Source organism: Leishmania martiniquensis, chromosome 4, assembly GCF_017916325.1.
Source record: "Leishmania martiniquensis isolate LSCM1 chromosome 4, whole genome shotgun sequence".
NCBI lineage: Eukaryota > Euglenozoa > Kinetoplastea > Trypanosomatida > Trypanosomatidae > Leishmania > Leishmania martiniquensis.
In genome coordinates, this window is record NC_090139.1 from 271,039 (window position 1) to 289,398 (window position 18,360).

The window sequence follows — 18,360 nt, forward strand, 5'->3', positions numbered from 1 at the left end:
GCCCCTACCGGCAGTGACCGCGTCTGTGGAAGAAAGCCATGGAGGCGGCCAGAAGGGCGCCGAAACGGTCGCCTCGCGGTTCTTTGCCCCCTTCCCCCCGACACTGTCGGCTTCAGGCAACGTTCTTCCCTCCTCCAACGCGCCCATCTCTCTGCCATCACTCATACACACACACACGCGCGCACGCACGCACGCACGCATACACACAGACACTAACACGGAGCACAAACTTATTTACACGCGCGCGCACACACATGCACACACACACACTTATGCACCTCGCGCGTGAAAGCGGACCGCCGACAACATGGGTGGACACATACCGACACAGCAACGCAGTGAGTTGAGTGTGTCTGTGTGTGTGTGGGGGGGGCGTGCAGCGGAGACGACACAGGATGAGAGGGAGGAGGAGAGAGAGGGGGGAGGGGGAAAGGCAATCAAATTCATGACGTAAGGAAATTGACCGGCAGACATCGTAGCCGCTGCCGCGTAGTTGCTCATGCGTGTACCTCCCCGAACAGACGCCCACGCACGGGCAGACATGCGCATGCCGGTGATATATCGCAGGCCGCGTTGCCGCTCGCTCGGCACCGTTACTTGGCGATGTATAGGGCCAAAAAATGAGGAGAGGGAGAGAGAGTAGAGCGGAACAGAATGGGGGAAGGGAGGGGAGGTGGTGGTGGTGGACATCGAAGAGACAGACGCACAGACAGACATTCGGAGATGCGGCGATGACCTCTCACGAGTGACGGACCGTGCATGGGAACAGAGGGGGTGGGGTGGGGAGAGGAGGAGACCGGCCAGCGGCTACAGGGAGCGCAGAGGACTAAGAGGATGGGCTGGTAATGGTGGTGGCAGCCAGCCAGCCTTCTCTCTCTCGATGCGCGATGCCCTTTCTCCTCTCATCAACGGGGCATCGTCGCTCATCACCGTCTGCGCCGAACGGCCAGGCACGGAAAGACTCAGCATGCGAACGCTGACAGCCAAAGCGGCAGCGCAGGAGCAGTACGCCGACTGCGGGATGGCTCACGCGCCCTCTTGTGGCACAGGTAGCGGCATTACGGGCGCTGTTGCCGATTAAAGCGGTGGTGCCGCAGGCCCGAAGTTACTGCTACTGCTACCGCCATCGATACGGACCGCATGCAGCCACCCTTGCGGGTAGAGGAGTGCCAGCGGCGGCGGCGCCGATAGCAACGGATGCTGCCATTGGTGCATTCGATGCGTAAACTGGAGCGCTGCAGTGGAGTTGGTCGTTGGCCCGCTACCCGCGCTGCCTGGCAAGAGAGTTGTGCCGAGGACGGGTTGAAGACCGCCCAGGGAGACGCCGACGGCGTGCCGAGAGCGACTGCAATGAGAATGCGTACCCCTCCCCCCTCCTCGGTGGTGACGCTGCCACGGCCCCCCCATCGGGCCGCTCACACAGTCATCGAGTTACTCGCACCGCTGTAGCAGTAATTGGCGCTAGTGAGCGTGCCTGCGGTGGCCGTGGTGACGGACGGGGGGCACGAGGAAAGCGGCCCGATCCACGCCACCCCGGCCGTCAGCGACGGCTCCACCTCCCCATACGAAGACAACCGGCCCGACAGACTCCCAGCGGTGACGACGTCAATGATGCCGACAGCTGCCGCCACCGCCTCCGCCCCTGTCGACTTGGCGCCACTGCTGCTGTGATTGCCCACGCCTCCCACATGGACTCGACGGAGCCGTGGCTGCGGTTGGTGGTGCGGCACGGCCGTCGCCCCAAGGCTGCTGCACGACCCCTTCGCCGCACTGCCAACGACGGGTACGAGCCTGCCGCATGCAGCAGCCGCAGAGGAGGGTGAGCCCGCGTGGGGGGCGTCGGCGCCGCTGAGAAGGACGCTGCCAGCCGTTGCGGCACCGCCGAAGAGGCGTGTCGACGCCGACGTTCGCGAGGACGCGCGAGGCGCGGCCGACCAGAGCTGAGGCAGCGGCGTTGGCGCTACGGAAGAGCGGCTCTTCAGGGCTTCTTTGCCAATCACATTAGGCTGTTCATGCGCGCCCCAGTCGGTATAGTGCGCACTCGCTGAGTTCGCCACACTCTGCAGGGACGACCGCACCAGCGAGGGAGGGGAGAGAATAGGGGAGGCGGACGATGTTGGCTGAGACGGTGTCTCGGGTGGCTGCTGGAGAGGCAGCCGCCCTCCAGCTGCTTCTTGGACGCAATCAGCGGGTGGTGGACTGGGGTGGTCGCTTGTCTTTCGAAGCGGAGAGCCATCGCACACCGGCAGCACGCGCGGCAAGCCGTCCGCCTGTGAACCTGGCCGGCTGCCAAAAGGGCTCAAGAAGGCTGGCGGGGTGTTGTGGCAAACATGGGTGGCCTCAGCCAACGCCCCGTGTCCGCACTGTTGATCCACTGAAGAAGGGCTCGCGTCGCAGCAGGCCATCGCAGCGACGCCGGCGGCGTCGTCACAGCTATCCACGCTGAGGATGCCCTCGCACACGTCTGTGATGGCATTGCTGCGACGCTGAAGGGCTGAGGCGCAGGGTTGTTGCTGTTCCAAAGCGCCGTTAGCATTGGCCGACGATGCGGTCATTGCATGAATGCTCTGGTGACGCTGCTGATACATGTTAGCCTCAAGCTGCTTCGCCGTCACCGTTGCCGCGGTCACACTTGGTTGAGCATGCGTGTTGCCGCCGCCACCTTCGTCTTCGCCTTCGCCAATGGCGCTGTGAGGCGGGTGGGTTTCCGCACCTTCCACCGCAGAGCCGATCGCATGCCCCCGGTTGGCGGCATCGGCTGACCGGTAGAGCTGTATGCCATCGCTGCCGTAACCCTTCACCGCCGTCAGCGTCTGTCGGGCAGTGGTCGCCACTGCCGCCTTGAAGGGCGCATCAGACCGGAGTCCGCGCGAGCGCATGGCCGGTGACGGTGGAGGTGACGTTGTGTTCGCAGCCTTTAGTACCGAGTTGGTGAAGGGCGAGTAGTTCCGTGGACCATTCTCGCTCTGCCGCTGTGCCTGTTGCCGCTGCTGCTGCGACCGATGGCTCTGCTGACTCTGTAGAAATCGCAGAAGGCCCGGCGGCACATCCGCGTCGTTCGTCGCCTTCCGCAAAAATTCCTCGACGCCGCCGCCCAAGTCGCGCGGTGATGAGGCGGCGCTCCGCCGCGAGGACGCCTCCTCAGTGGCGGCGGTGGCGGCCCCCACGAAGCCCGCGCTTTTTGTGCCCTTGGCAACGCGGTGCGCCGCCTTCGTGTCTGCTGCACTTTCGCTCCTCGAGGCCGACAACGACGTTGGGTATCGGGCGCCGCGATGTGCGTGACCGTCGACGGGATCGCCACTGTTGATATTTGCTCGACCGCTGCGGATCGCGGTGCTGCTCCGAAGCGGCTGCTGCTCATCGACGACACTGCGCAGTACCACCACGGCGGCAGTCCGTGCCACGTGGGAGCTCATGCGCGCGCGTGACCTTCTCGGAGATCTGCGGCTGCTGTGTGCAGTGGCGGCGCCGAGAGGACTGGAGTAAGGAGTGCTTGAGCCTTGGCGGCAACCGGTAGTGGATGCCGCAGCCACAGCCGCAGGCGTGGCAAAGGTTTATGCCCTCTTTTTTTGTTCTTGTCGTTGCTCGTCTGCTTCACGGAAGGCAATGGACCAAAGGTTGGGAGACAACGTGTACTGGCTGCTCTTGCGCCAGCTCGCATGAAAGACGCGCACGTCCGACCAGCCAAGGGAGGAGAGCTAGAGGTCCGCGGCACCGCGCAGAGGCACACACCGACTCGGCGATAAGGGGCGGGGGAGGGTTCGGGGGAAATGTGTATGTGCGTGTGTGGGGGGCAAGTGCCAGTCGCCGACGCGCACCAGTGAGCGCAAAGGTAGCGAGGAGGTGAGCAAAGGAATCGCTGCCGTGCCACGAATTGCCATCAGCGATGGGGGCAGGAGGTGCGTGTGTATGTGTGTGCGTGAAGGGCGCGCTTCCACCCGGCGGCGGGGTGGCAAGGGGGGGAGGGGGCGAAGGAACAGCCCTGTACGGATACACACGCGAATAGCCCGGGGCGGACCCTCCAGAGGTGGCCGTGGTAGCTTCCGCCTCCACACGCGAGGCAGGCACGAGTGTGGAGAGCTGGGCCCAAGGCAGATTGGCTCAGGCAGTGCAGCAGGCCTTGCGGCTATTAAAGGGATGAGAGCAGTGGAGGGAGGTGCTTGTGTGTATATGTACTCCGAGCCTCTGCGGCACGTCTTCTCCCTCGGCTGTTGGGCCGTGCGCGCGTGCTGTGTGACCTCGGGGTGGGGAAGGGGAGGAGGAGAGGAGGGAGATGATGGGAACGCCAAAGGGGCTGGCGGCCACGACGAGGAAGGGTGCGCTACCCAACACCCCTACAACACGAGCGCAGCCTCAGTAACGGACGAGGAGAGCAGGATGCAAGGCGAGCGACACGAAACGCCCACACTCGTCATACAGATGGGGCAGGGGTGTCGCGGAGAAGATCGCACGCCCGAGATGAGCTCGTGATGGTGGCCCCTCTTTTGTCGGCAGCGAGCACGCGCTCAAGGCGTCAACGCCACGCTAACAGAGACTGCGCTTCTTCCAGGAAAAGATATTGCGTGAGTCCTTCTCAACGGCCCCGAGCGCGCTGCGTGTGGGCGCACCTTCACTGACAGACGCGCGCGCATTTCGTATCATCAGAGAACCAAGACGTCGCACAGTAGCTCCGCATCAGCAGCTGGGAGGGCCTTCAAGGCCACCGCTGCAATCTCTGGCACGGTCGCCACCAGCGTTGCCGGACCGGTCGCCTCTGCTCTGTCGCTGTTGGTGCGGGCCGCGGGGCCGAGGGCGGCATCGCTCTCGGCCGAGACAGGGTGCAGCGTGGCTGTCGCTGGTGGCGGCCACAGGACCGCCTCCGGCATGCGCGCATCCACAAGCTCGATTGCGTCGCGCGCGAGGCTGAGCCAACCTGCTTGCCATGGCAGGAGCGTCAGGGAGAAGGTCACACTGCTCGCAGGGTCCAGAAGGCCGAGCAGGCGCACGGTCGGCCCCGTGTAGAGCCACTGCGGCGCTAGACGCTCTACGCGAACTTTGACCGCCATGTCGTAGCGATGCACGCTGCTGTGGCTGAGTACCTTGAAGTGTACTGTGACTGGCGACCCAGCGAGGAGATGCGCCGATGATGCCTGCTCGTGTAGGGTGCGGTGGCCATGCGGCCCTGCCGCCGCGTCGCCGCCCTCCAGAGCGGCCGTCGCCAAGGGGTGGGCGGCTGATGCAGCGGTGACATGCGTGACGCGCAGCGCCACCTCCGTCTCTGCCAACAGCTGCTCGACGCGCAGCGGTGCGCTCTGCGCTGCTCCCGTCTCCCCATTCGCGCGGCACCACGCCCAGCGCACGTGCCCCAGTGATGCAAGCCGTGGACTCAGAAGGCGTGCCATGACGCCGCCGCGGCCGTGCACCACCGCGGCGCATCGCAGCTCTTCGCGGAGGATGCCAACGGTGAAGAGCGCCGAGTGCGTGTCGCCCGGCATGAGAAGGACCGGCGCGGACGCGCTCGGCGCAACGTCACAATTTTTCCGTTCTTTCGCGCTCACCACGTGCCGATCGGCTGCCTCCATCTCACAGAACAGCGCCGCACCGTGGCGGTGGGTGAGGGTCGGCAGGATCAGCTCAGCGGCGACGAGGTGAAGGGGGACACTTGACATGTTCTTCAGTCCAATGCTCAGTTGGTACAGCGCGTACGTGCGCGAGGATGTTGGCGAGCACAGTTCCGATTCTCTGTCGTCACCACCGCCTGTTTTGCCCTTCGGCACCATCCACGTCGACCGCACACATCGCAGGCACCTTGGCTGCGCTTCCACGATGGGCTGCTCTGTCTTGAACGCGCTGTTCCACGTGAGCTGCCGCTGCCGCCCGCTCGGGTCATAATAGTTCACCGTCACCGTCAGCGCGTAGGTGCTTGCCTCGCTCAGCGGCACTGACGCCACGATCGTGTAGTGCGACTTGGGCAGGAGAGTCACCACCGTCCGGCGGAGTACGACGCGCCGCAGCAGGGATGCCGGCTGCGCGACACCGACGTGAAAGTGCGCCTGCGTCAGGCTGTAGCTGGCAGCGTTGTGGAAGCATAGGAGCGCGCGGAAAACTTCACTGGCGAGTAAAGCACCCATCTTCCGGGGCAATGTGAGCACCGGCTGTACACAGAAATACGCAGAGAGGCACACATTCACGGGCGTCGCAGCGACCTCTCGGGTGGGCGGCGCGGACGCCGCCGGCGGTGAGCGGGGGCGACGGCTGGGCGCCTGGCGGCACCTCACTCGACTCCACGGGTCGCCGAGTACGGGGAAGAGGATATCGCCCTCCTCAGTGAGGTCGCCAAGTCCCTCGCCTAAGGAGGGGAAAAAAGTGGGCTGAGAGAGCACTGTCGCCTGTAGTCCGAGCGGCGCCGTTAGCATGACGGTAGCATCAGTGGAGGGGGCTAAGCTCGTCACTGTTACGCCGCTGGCGGTGCTTTGCTGTGCCGCAGAGGACGTGGGTGGCCCCGCCACCGCCGTCGCACGATCGGGCGCGGCGGCGCTCCGCATCGTCGCCTGCCCAGGAAGGAGTGAAGCAGAGGGGGCGATGCGATGGGTGGGTGGGTGGTGGTGCGGTAGTGACAGCGGGGAACTCGGTGGCTTCTGATCCCTCGACCTGTGTGGAGCACCTGCAGAGCAGAGAGGCAGAGAGAGGGAGAGAGAGGTCACGGTAGTGTTTAGGAGGAGAGGGAGGGCCGCACACCCATACAAAAAAAAGAAAAGTGGCTTCGAGCCCGCCAGCGTGTACGCGGTGGGCACCCGCCCATATTTTTTTGTTTGTTCGCGCGCTTCTGTGCTGCACGTTCTGTGTCCGCTTCCCCACATGACATGCGCATCTCCCTCACGCACGCACGCACGCAGAGAAAGCGAAAGAGAGATGGAAGCGAAGGGAGGGAGGGTGGTGGTGGTGGCGGCAGCCGACGGCCCCTTCCACACTGCGAATCGCAGCGCGGAGGAGGAGGTGCGTGTGTGTGTGTGACGGGTGCCGCTGCGTACCGCCCACGAGGAGACACTCCCCTCACCCCGCTTCGCTCGCCCACTCTTCAACACACCACCACCGCCACCATGGCTACAGACGCGCATGAAACGATCAGGTGATATCGTGTGAGTTGGTTTCTGCCGTATGGGGGGGGGGAAGAGGTCGTAAGCACTCACATCTCCTTCCCCACAGCAACTGCCATCTCGGAAGGAGATGACGATCAGCTGCACGGTCGCCGGAAACGGGTCACGCCATCCTGCGCAAAGAAGGGGCTGCATGTAGGGACAACGACGAGGAGTCGGAGCAGTCTACGTCCCCTCCGTCAGCGCCGCCGGTCATCTTTTCGCCACCGCCGCTGCTGCTAATGCTGCTCGAGTAATCACTCTGCAGCACTCTGCGACGCTCGCCCAGCACAGAGGTCAGGGCGCTAGCTGCAGACTTCTGCGACTGAGTTGGTGGTGGAGGGGGAGGAGGGGGAACACGTGGCGCCGCAGGCGCCGCTACCGGACCGCCGCCTGGCTTCACACCAACAGGCAGTTGCGACGAGGTCCTCGACGGTGGCAGCAGCGGCGGCGGTGGTGGTGGTGGTTGCGGTGCTCTTGATGGGAGTGACGGCAGCGTCTTCGCCTGCACCGGTGGCGGCGGCGGCGGTGGTGGGCGGCCTTCGACGGCAGACTTCAGCTCTGCGACAAAATTTGGTGGCGGCGGCGGTGGTGGCAGGCGCGGAGGAGCGCCTCCTCCGCTGCCGCTCAGCAGCATTGGCGGGTTCGTCTTGCCTTTCAGGAACGCCGGTGGTGGGAGCGGTGGTGGTGGCGGCGCCGTGGTGGAGCGCGCCACCCCGGGCGGCGGCGGCGGCGGTGGCGCCAGGGACGGAGGCGCGGCGGGCGGGATAGACGACCCCGTGGCAGTTGGCGAGGCGCTCACCTTGCGGGGCTGCTGCTGTTTCGACCGCGCTCGATCGCTTTCACGTCCGCGACGTCCATCACTGGCCGCTGCCTCAGCCTCATCTTCACTTCCCTCTGCATCGGTGCCGTCATCGCTGAGAGACCGACGTCGACGGGCCCGCCGCTGTCGTTGCTGTGGGCCAGGGGCGATGGTCTCCAAGCCACCCGGGCCCCGACGTGGTGCACGGCGCCGCTGCCGGGAGCCGCTGTGGTCATCGACTTCATAGACGCCCTCGTCAATGCCGTCTTCGGTGTCTGTGCTACCGTGGCTGCGACTCTTCACATTACTGCCGCGCTGGTCCCAGCGGCGCACGGTGGCCAAGTGCTGCAGTGGCAGGTTCCTCGGCATGTCCCGCAACAGGGCCCGCGATGACGCTGCCGCAGCGTCGCCGCCCGGTACAAAGGCGTACTGCTGCGACTGCAACGGCGTTGTAAAGTCGGATTGGATGTCCACCGTGCTGGCGCTGAGCAGCCACTTCGTCGTCGACCGTGCTGTCACCGCATGCTCTGCAAGGCTATATGGGTCCCTGTGGATAAGGGCACTGTGTGGCAACAGCGCAAGCGCCTTAGCAGAATTCGCGTCGCTGATGCTGCTGCTCGGCTCCGCCAGGTGCCGGTAAGCCATCTGGTGTGCCGGGAAGCTTACGAGGGCGGTGAGGGTGCTGGGCATCTCGCACGCATTGCGCATGACTTGTCCGCCTCGCACGGGTGGCAGAGCGCCAGGCTGCCAGGTAAGGACGGAGGACGAGGATTGCTGCAACGAGGCTGCGTTCATGGGTGCCCCCTGACCGTTCAGGTGCGCAGCGGTTGCCCGCTCGGGCATCCCTTGTTCCATCAGCACGGCGCTACCGTCCTCACCGTCCCAGAGAACGGTCTCCAGTGGCATCCACTCCGCCAGACGCATACTAGCGACCGCGTTGACGGGAGGTGCAGGACTGCTAACATCACTGCCGCTGCCGCCTCGGTGTGCGACGGCGCCGGCGCGCTCGGGGGTGGCGAGCGCGGACACCTCTGGAACAGCGCGCATTGGTGGCTGGTAGGAGGGCGGCGGCGGCCTCTGAGTCGCGCCGTCGTCTGAGTCGTCCGTGGAAGGCCCACTACAGGAGCTGGGTGCGACCGGCGGAAGCGGGGATGAGCGGCGTGGGCGCAGAAAGCGATGGCTGTGAGCCGTGCAAATCGGTGAGGGGACACCATTGATTATGGCGCCGTCGTGCGCGTCCCATGAAGACTTGACCGCCTTTGTTTTCCGCCCGCCGCCGCCGCGTGGCTTACGCGGCACCAGCTGAGGGTAACGCGGCTTGCTTTCCAGCAGCGTTGACGTGCTTCGTCCTTTCAAGCGGCCAACCAAATCGGCACACACGCCGATGCGACGTTGAACTGTGTCGAGACACCGCTGCTGAGACGCTGCTGCCTTGTCCAGTCGATCCAGTACCGTGTCCATCGTGTTTGCCAGCGCTTCTAACGAGGCCACGGCAGACGCGAGGGCAGCACAGCCACCCGTGGAGGAGACACTGGTGAGCGGGACGACGAGACCAGGAATAATAGCGATGGTAGCAGTGTCGTAAGCGTGTGCGGCTGCTACGGCGCGCGCAGAGTCGACGCTGCTGCTTCGACTGTCGAGGCTTGCCTTGGCTCGGTCACTGTCACTACCGCTGATATCCATGGCCTCGCTCGCGGCGGCCGTCGCTACGGCGGTTCGCGACGTCATGGTGAGGAAAGAGGAGTGCACGCAGACGCGTGTGACTGCTCTGCGTAAGCGAACTGAGAGGTCCGGATACGGTCTCTTCCCCGAAAAAAAAGAGAGGAGGGGGCGGAAGGGGAAGAGAGAAGCGCTCACCGGCGACTGAGCAGCTGCGCCCGAGGGGTCTCTCCGTGCGGATATCTGTGAGTGATGGGGAGCTCTAGTGGAGGGCGAGCTGACGGGGGGGGTGCGGCTCAGCCACACGCCCTGCCCTCCCCGGAAAGTAGGGGCGGCGCAACCCGTAGCGGCGCCCGGGTGACCCGCGTTTCCACGGTAAAGAGGGAGATGGATTAGAAAGCGGGACGGGAGTGTGTGTGTCTTTGCCAGAGAGATGAGCCATGCCGATGACGACAGCGCACGCCGCAGAGGGACTCACGCCCCTGGAAAAGCGAGAGCGCAGCACACGACTGCCCGAGCGACGCGCCTCCTCTCCACGGGGACTGTACGTTGCACAGAGGGATGGAGGAAGAAAGTGCGGGATGGGTGTGGGGGTGTGGGGAAGAGGGAAGGTGACGTCTGTGCAAGCGTCCAATACGTCTGTGCCTGAGGTGCGTTGGCCACCAAGCTCCTCCCGCCCTCCCCTCTTCCCCCCCTGTTCACCCCCGATGACTTGCTTCCGTTTTGTGGACCGTTGGCCCGCTTGTTCGGTGGGTTGAGTGAGGGGTTCACGTGAGAAAATGAATGGCGCACAGCCACACAGGGGGCGCAAATCAAAAAAAAAGGGTTGAAGAGAAGAGGTCCGTCGTGCAGATACTGAGGCGAAAGGGACCGCCCCATTCGGAGAGGCGATTGTCTGCCGATGTGCGTCAGGGCCACTGACCATGAACGAGAGAGAGAGCAACAGATTCACGCCCGCACCCCGTCCTTTTCCGGCGCATCGGGCAGGTGCCCAATGAGTATGCATGAAGAAGGGAGCGCGAAGCGTGTCCAGCGCCCGCCTTCGGTCGCCATGGCACACTTTCGCCGGTGACTCCACGCTTCTACGCTGCTGCGCAAGCTTACGCCATCACGTTGCGCATCGTGATCTTGCCCTTAGGTGCGATCAGCTTGCAGTGAATGCCGCGCTGCTCGAGCTTGCCGGCGTCGCGCAGAGCTTCGTACTCGGTGCGGAGAATGTTGGTGAAGCCCCAGTACTTGGACGTCACGATGATCTGGCGGCCAGGGAACTTCATCTTGGCACGGCGCAGGGCCTCGTAGGCCTGAGGCACGTACGCCTCCTTGGTGCGCATGGACAGCAGGATCTGGCCAATGCGGACGCGGGCGCACACGCCGTTCGGCTTACCAAAGGCACCGCGCATACCAGTCTGCAGACGATCGGCGCCGGCGCACGAGAGCATCTTATTGATGCGCAGCACGTGGAAGGGGTGGGCGCGGGTGCGCATGTGAAACACGTCCTTGTTGGCGCGCTTCACCATGTACTTGTTGGCCTGAATGCGGGCAGCCTCCAGCGCCTCAGACGCGATCTGCTCCAGCTCGCGGGACACGACATGGATGCACACCGGGAACTCATCGACGGTGGCGCGACGACGGCCAATGTCGAAGTTGCGGATCTTCGGATCCGGCACACCACGGCAGAAGCGCGACTTCGGGTACGGCTTATTCTTGCAGAACCGGTAGCAGCGGGACGGACGGCGGGCCATGCTTGCGACTGGTTGCCTTCTCGGGTGTGGAAGAGCGAAGAGTGCGGAAGCACACACAAGGGCAGGTGCGGTGAGCTCTCTCTGTGCGTGCGCTCGTGGGTCGGTTGGTGGGTTAAGGGTGAAGAAGTGAGTGTGAAAGGCAAGGCAGAGGGGGGTGAGGGGCGACATGTGTTTGCGTGCATTCGAGGGATGGTGCGGTGCGCCCGCTGATGCGCCGTTCGCGAGCCTTACACACACACACACACATTAGAGGAGAGAGAGAGAGCGAGAGCGAGAGCGAGTGGGGCAGTGGCCAACTCACTGAATCTCGTGTGGGACACTTCCACGTGCCCTCGCCCTGTTCTTTGTTTGCACTCTGCTCCACTGCTGCTGCCCTTCTCCAGCGATGGCGCACATCCTGCGCTGCAGCGGCATTGTGAAACGCATGGGTGACGATGCGGAGGCGTCGTGGCGGGGTGAATATTTGCTGTGAAGGTTACAGAAATGACGTAAATAAGTGAACGGAACGCGCCTCCTGAATGGAAGGCGAGGCGGAGAGCAGACGCACGCGTGTGTGTGTGTCTGTGTGTGTGGAGGAGGGGACGCGGGGAGGAGGAGGGGACGCGGGGAGGAGGAGGGGGGGCCAAGCGCGGACCCACCGACACCTTCGCGAACGCGCGCGTACACGCAATCTTTCCCCCTTTTCTCTATCTGGACATCCACCGCTGGCGAGAAAGCACAGGAAGTGCTCCAAAGAGGGGAGGGAGGGAGGGGGGGCGTGCACACACACCCACCCACACACATCTATGTGAAAGCGACAGCTCCACCAGCGATGGTGGTGGTGATGAGCAGAAGGGAGTAGGACCCGCCCGATCTCGTGTGGTGGAGCGCGCGCGTGCCCGGAGCGCGTAGGCATACATGAACGACACCCTTTCACTTCCTCCTCCACCCTCTCTCGATCGCTTCGTCCACCCTACGACGATTGCTGCTCGCAGTAAAGGTCTGCTGCATATGCGCTGCCGCGGCTCTGGGGTGTGCTAGTAGAGCCGGCAACACGCGCAACGTCATGGCAGACCGGACCGGGCGCGGAGAAGCTCGAGCGTTGGGTCAGGTTAGCTGTGTTGCCGCCCTCCTCCTGTCTCGCCACGCGTGTCTACATGGTCAGCTCCATGATGGTGTTGACGATGTCGCCGTTGTTGTTCCTGAGCGCCCTGATCGCCTTCTTGCGCGACACGTTCGCCTGACTCATCACCACGTTGATCTCCTTCTCGTCCAGATCGCCGGCATCCACCTCCTCGTCGCCGTCGTCGTCCTCCGCGGCCGGTGCGGATGCAGCGGCGTCGGAGGTCGCCGCCGCGGCGCCAGACACGGCAGCGCGGGCGGCGGCCTCCTGCGCCATCGCGCTCGCGTCCTCCAGCTGCGTCTCGCCGAAGATGACGAAGGTGTTGGTGCCGGGGAAGCGGTACACCTCCGGCTGCACCATGGCGAACGACAGGGAGCCGACCTTACGGATGTTGACCTTGACGATGCTGGGCTCCGGCTTGAGGCCCATCTTGGTCATGACCTTCGCGTAGCGCTTCGACTGCTTCGCGTTCTGCGGCACCTCGGCCGCCTCCAGCGTCGGGACCTCGTCGTCGGTCATCGCCGCAGCGTTCTGGGCCTCCTCAGCGGACATGATGAGGTGTGGGGCGAAAGGGGGAGGGGGATTATGTGCCGTTCTGATGTACAAATAGAAAGCGATGCAGTGCGGCAGCGCAACGCCGACGCGGCGGGAAACGGGGCAGACGCGCCGAGGGTGTGAATGGAGGAGACGCGTGCGAAGAGAGGAGGGGGACGGTTGGGCGAGGGAAAAGAAAGCAGCTGAGATGGTGGCAGTCGCATGCGCAACATGCACGCGCCAATACAAAGATGCCCCCTCCCCGTCACTGACGTGGTCGAGGAAGGCGAAGCACCCGTATCATATCCCTCGCCCACTCCTCCATTAGCCAAGCCGGCACCGTTCGGCTGTGGCGACGAGTGGACGGGGGGTTGTGGTTGGGGTTGGGGGGGGAAGGGAAGGGAGGGGAGGGGAGGCGAAGACAGGCGCATGTGTGTGCGCGCCGCCCTCTCTCGCGATTCGAGTGCTGTGCAGATTTGTGTGCATACTGTCCTGCATCACCCGATGCCTTTTTGTTTCCACGTTAAATATGCTCGCTGATGCGTCTGCGTCGTACGCCGTCTCTGCGCACCTCTTTCCCCCGCCCAATCGTCTTGTCGTTTGCCTTCACCGAGAGAGAGAGAGGGCCATGACGCTCTCAAGTCGCAAGAGCCCTCCCCCCTCCTCCCCGGCGGCCGCGCTTTGTGTGACGCGGTGTGGGTGGGGGCAGCTATGCTGTGCGAGGGCAAAGGCAGGGGAGGATACCGGGACGAGAGAGGCGAAGGGCGAGACGAGGATGCCCATTGCCTCCCTCCCTCCTCACGCGCATGAAGAGGCCTGCACTCGATGTGTGCCCCTTCATGCTCACTTACGGACAGAGTGGAGGGGGAGGGGGGAGTGAGGCCAAGGGAGCGGAGAGGCATGCGATACACACACATATATATATTTTGGACAGGGGGAGGTCGAGCGAAAGCTACTAGTCTTAGTTAGAGGGGAGAGGAACGGCGAGGCGGACGCGGAAGCAGTGGGAGAGGGCTAGGCGTGCGTGGCTTGCAGTGGGCGCTTGGCCACATACAAGTGGACAAGCACCCCACGACCACCTTCCCCCCCTCAACGATTCATTGCCCTCCCCTCCCTTTCCTTGCGCACTGGAGCGCCTGTTCGTCGGCCTCGTGAGACACAACGCCGACAGAGAGCCGGTGAGAAGGGGTGAAGGAAGGAGGTGATGGGTGACCGTATGTGCGCCCATCTTCTTCGGCTGCATCAGACGGCGAGCGAGCGAGAGCGACAGAGACAGGTGACTCCCCCCCGGCACGGAGCACGAAGAACGAGATGAGGCACAAAATGTAGGCCCATTGTCCGCGCCCGTGGGTCGGTGTGCGCGCTGACGTCACTGCGTCTGCGCCTCTATGCTGCGGTTCCGCCTGTTGCCTCTTCTCGCCCATCTCCCCCATTTTTAGCTTCCATCGCGCACGAATGCGGCCGCCGCGCTTGCTTACACAGCTGCTGCTCCCTCCTCCTTCCTCCTCCTCCGATGCGCACTTGTAAAGGGGAATTCATCGTTGGCGGTGTTGCCGCCCTCCTCCTGTCTCGCCACGCGTGTCTACATGGTCAGCTCCATGATGGTGTTGACGATGTCGCCGTTGTTGTTCCTGAGCGCCCTGATCGCCTTCTTGCGCGACACGTTCGCCTGACTCATCACCACGTTGATCTCCTTCTCGTCCAGATCGCCGGCATCCACCTCCTCGTCGCCGTCGTCGTCCTCCGCGGCCGGTGCGGATGCAGCGGCGTCGGAGGTCGCCGCCGCGGCGCCAGACACGGCAGCGCGGGCGGCGGCCTCCTGCGCCATCGCGCTCGCGTCCTCCAGCTGCGTCTCGCCGAAGATGACGAAGGTGTTGGTGCCGGGGAAGCGGTACACCTCCGGCTGCACCATGGCGAACGACAGGGAGCCGACCTTACGGATGTTGACCTTGACGATGCTGGGCTCCGGCTTGAGGCCCATCTTGGTCATGACCTTCGCGTAGCGCTTCGACTGCTTCGCGTTCTGCGGCACCTCGGCCGCCTCCAGCGTCGGGACCTCGTCGTCGGTCATCGCCGCAGCGTTCTGGGCCTCCTCAGCGGACATGATGAGGTGTGGGGCGAAAGGGGGAGGGCAGACGGTTGGGTGAGGGCGGGGACGATAGTGGATGCTCTTGCGCCCGTGGACAGATGAGTGAATGGGTCCGTGATAGAGATGTTGGTGCGTTCTAGCAAGCGTTTCTCTGTGCATGCATACACACACACATATATATATGCATATGTATATATATATGTGTGTATGTGTGTATAGGTATGTGTGGAAGAAGGTGTCGTGGGTGGACAGCAGACGCGAATACCACCGACAGTGCGCGGAGAGACGGAGTGACACCCGAGCAAGGGGACGGGGATGCCGGCGGTGGGGTCATGGAGTGAGCCCAGCTCAGCTCCACTCAACATCTCCGTCGCGTGATCATCGGAGCTTCTGCATTGCAGCTGCCATATGCGTCCGTGCTTTCGAAGGGTAACAGTCGAAGCCGCCGCCGCGACCGCAGCCGCTGACCGAACCCCCTCCCCCCTCCGCCCTCCATCCGTGCTCGCTCTCATTACTTCTGCCGCACGGAGAGCCTCGGGGTGGGGGTGGGGAGACGGTAAGGAAGAGAGGCGACCGGCCTCCCTTTCTTCCTTCCGTATAATGACTGTCTGTCTATCTGTCTGCCGGTCTGTGTGTGTGTGTCTGCACAAGAGAAAGTTGAGGAAGCAAACATGCGCGGCGCACACGCAGGCACACCCACACACGCATGAGAGGGTACGCAGTGACACATAAAGAGGCTACTGACACCCTACGGACAGACACAGACACACACACACACACACAAGTAGTCCGAGGGAGGGAGAGAGAGAAGAGCGCACTCCCCCCACTGGAGTGGGTGCAGGCGGTGGGGGGGGCTAGTCAATTTGCTCGATGGCGACATCTGCCGCGCTTCCGCCTCGGAAGGTCGTCGTGGCTGCGCCGATGCCGCCCGTACACGGGCTTGGCCCTGCATGGGTGTGACTTCGAGCACTGCTGGCCGTCGACGGCAGCGTGCGGGATACCGTGCTGCGGTATCCCTTTTCTCTGCCGTTGATTGGCTTGGAGCTGCGCGCAGTAGCGCTGCCGCCAGCGGCATCCGCGCCGTTGCTTGCGCGAAGACTGCTGCGTGGCGATCGCGCCGTTGCAGAAGTCGAGGTATCCGGAGCGCTCTCGGCGGCGAGGAGCCCGCCGCCGATGCACATGAGCGCACACCCACCACAGCACACGAGGAAGGCCAAGGCGCCGAGAACGACGAGGATGGGGAGGAACGCGAGGAACGCCGACGGGTCGGGGCCGCTGGTGCGGTTGTTGTACTCGTACTCCTCCTTTGCCGCCCACATACACGTCATGTAAAGTCCGCACGCCGACGGAAAGGCCTGAACAACAACGTTGGCAACACACTCCCTACAGCTAAGGTGGCGACAGCGGGTAGCTTGCTCCTGCAAGCGCGATGAAGCCGCCGCATCGGCGCTCGTGCTTCCAACCACTGGCGTCTCCTCCGGAGATGATGGCGTAGTGGCCACCGTCGAGTCGACTAGGAAGCCGTCAAGGGCGCTGATGATCACGTGGGCGGCGAAGTACACTATGAGGGGCGCGAGAATCACCCAGAAGCTCAACACAGAAGGCGTCGCAGCGGTGCCGCCGCCGGTGGGTCCCGTACCCGCTGGCGGCGAGGGAGGGGGCCCGGGGTGTGTCTCCTCTTGCATCGCGCGCCGGAATGCCAAGGCGAGGAAGGCGTACACGCAAACCGCCTCGAAGAGCGCCTCGGCTACTTCGCGCCAGTATCGCACCGTCAGCCACGGCCGAGGGCTCAGCACGTCGTTGTCAAGGGCGCCCTCAGCACCACTGCTAGTAGTCGCCTCCGAATCGGCGGCGCTGCGGCCCCCACCGGGTGGCAGGAGCGGATCCTCCAGCGGGGCGTCCGCGTGGCTGTTGCCGCTGGCTGAATCCCCTTCCCCAACCAAAGGCGAGCGCGTGCGCGTGTACACGGTTGGCACCAGCATTGCCATGTCGCTCACCGTCCCGAGGACGTACCATATGATCCATGGAATGAAGGCGGTGAGAGGGGTGATGCGGTGGTCGAGCGCGGCCGCCGTTGTCGCTGCGATGACGGCGCACAGAAGAAGACGCACACTGGGGAGAAGCAGAATGTACATGCCGCGACGCGTACTCGCCACCATCACAGTGAGGCTAGCCAGCAGCAGCACTGGCAGGAAGAGCCAGACAGGGATGAGCACGACACCCCACGAGGGCCACTCGCTCGGTGCGTCGACCTTGTAGCAGCTGATCAGCAGCGAGACAAACAGCGCTGCCGTCATGAAGCCGAGGAGAAGGCATCCCGCGGCGACGTTGCCAACGGCGAGGAGCAGGCTGCCGAGCATTCCGCCACCATAGTCGCCGAGCTGCTTCAGGCCCTCGCGGCCGACCGTGTCGTACAGCTGACGCTGCCGCAGGTCGCTGAGGATGCGGTGCGCCTCCTCAATCCTCTGGAACTGCGCGACAGTTGTGCCTGCATTGCGGTCAGGGTGGTAGCGCAGGGCGAGGCGGCGGTACTGCTGCGAAATTTCGGCCGTGGTGCACTGCGCATCCAGTTCGAGGACCTGGTACAGTTCACCACTGCATCGACGAGGAAGCATCGCACATCGACGTGATGCAGAGAAAACCACAACGCAATCGCCGAGAGAGCTGGCGTGTGTGTGTGTATGTGTGTGTGAGTGCGAGTGTGTAAGTGGAGGGGGGGTGAAGTCGAGGATGTGCCCACCTGTGCGGAATGAATTCACTTGCGTACGATCAGCGGAGAGCGAAAAGGGATGCAGAGCGGCGGGCGGATGGACGATTCGTCGGCTGCACCGCTTCCTGAGCGTGAAACAGCCAAGCAGAAGAGAGGGGAGAGGGTATGATACAACGCCGATAGACCAAGATACCCGCGCAGTTTTGACGGTGGCACCAGTACGCATGCGTGCCTCTCCGAGTGCGTGCGTGTGTGAACGAGGGGAGGGGAGGGGAGGGAGGGAGCGGAACGCCTGTATGCTTACCCAAGCATGTGCATACAGGCACACCATTATGAAGCAGCAGCGCCATCCCAAGCAAGCGCCGCTCCCACCCACGTCTACTCCCGCGTGAGCATGCCAATCCTTTCGACTTCCCTTTCACATGTGCCGAGCCGCATGGCAGCGGCGGCGGCCGTGACGGGAACGCGTTGCGGCACCCCTTACCGCGCACACACCGCCCTCCCTCCCCTCTCCCCTCTCTCATACACACACGAACAGACGGACAGCCGAGCGAAAGAGATGCCGACCTGCACAGAGGGCGACTGTGCTGGGGAGCTGACGCCTGCT

The 18,360-nt window shown here is 63.9% G+C and overlaps 6 protein-coding genes across 6 annotated transcripts; all 6 read right to left on the minus strand.

Moving 5' to 3' along the window:
* Nucleotides 1-1,415: 1,415 nt before the first annotated feature.
* On the minus strand, nucleotides 1,416-3,416 carry LSCM1_07463 (uncharacterized protein; the record flags this gene model as incomplete). The annotated part of the gene is made up of 1 exon (XM_067324833.1): nucleotides 1,416-3,416. The coding sequence occupies one exon, from the start codon at nucleotides 3,414-3,416 to the stop codon at nucleotides 1,416-1,418; it is 2,001 nt and encodes a 666-aa protein (XP_067181440.1).
* A 1,224-nt stretch (nucleotides 3,417-4,640) lies between these two features.
* On the minus strand, nucleotides 4,641-6,524 carry LSCM1_07464 (uncharacterized protein; the record flags this gene model as incomplete). The annotated part of the gene is made up of 1 exon (XM_067324834.1): nucleotides 4,641-6,524. One exon carries the CDS (start codon nucleotides 6,522-6,524, stop codon nucleotides 4,641-4,643), a length of 1,884 nt encoding a protein of 627 aa, XP_067181441.1.
* Nucleotides 6,525-7,239: 715 nt separating this feature from the next.
* LSCM1_07465 (uncharacterized protein) lies at nucleotides 7,240-9,645 on the minus strand (the record flags this gene model as incomplete). The annotated part of the gene is made up of 1 exon (XM_067324835.1): nucleotides 7,240-9,645. One exon carries the CDS (start codon nucleotides 9,643-9,645, stop codon nucleotides 7,240-7,242), a length of 2,406 nt encoding a protein of 801 aa, XP_067181442.1.
* A 1,031-nt stretch (nucleotides 9,646-10,676) lies between these two features.
* Nucleotides 10,677-11,318, minus strand: LSCM1_07466 (uncharacterized protein; the record flags this gene model as incomplete). The annotated part of the gene is made up of 1 exon (XM_067324836.1): nucleotides 10,677-11,318. The coding sequence occupies one exon, from the start codon at nucleotides 11,316-11,318 to the stop codon at nucleotides 10,677-10,679; it is 642 nt and encodes a 213-aa protein (XP_067181443.1).
* A 3,218-nt stretch (nucleotides 11,319-14,536) lies between these two features.
* LSCM1_07468 (uncharacterized protein) lies at nucleotides 14,537-15,058 on the minus strand (the record flags this gene model as incomplete). The annotated part of the gene is made up of 1 exon (XM_067324837.1): nucleotides 14,537-15,058. The coding sequence occupies one exon, from the start codon at nucleotides 15,056-15,058 to the stop codon at nucleotides 14,537-14,539; it is 522 nt and encodes a 173-aa protein (XP_067181444.1).
* Nucleotides 15,059-15,897: 839 nt separating this feature from the next.
* LSCM1_07469 (uncharacterized protein) lies at nucleotides 15,898-17,979 on the minus strand (the record flags this gene model as incomplete). The annotated part of the gene is made up of 1 exon (XM_067324838.1): nucleotides 15,898-17,979. The coding sequence occupies one exon, from the start codon at nucleotides 17,977-17,979 to the stop codon at nucleotides 15,898-15,900; it is 2,082 nt and encodes a 693-aa protein (XP_067181445.1).
* Nucleotides 17,980-18,360: the final 381 nt, after the last annotated feature.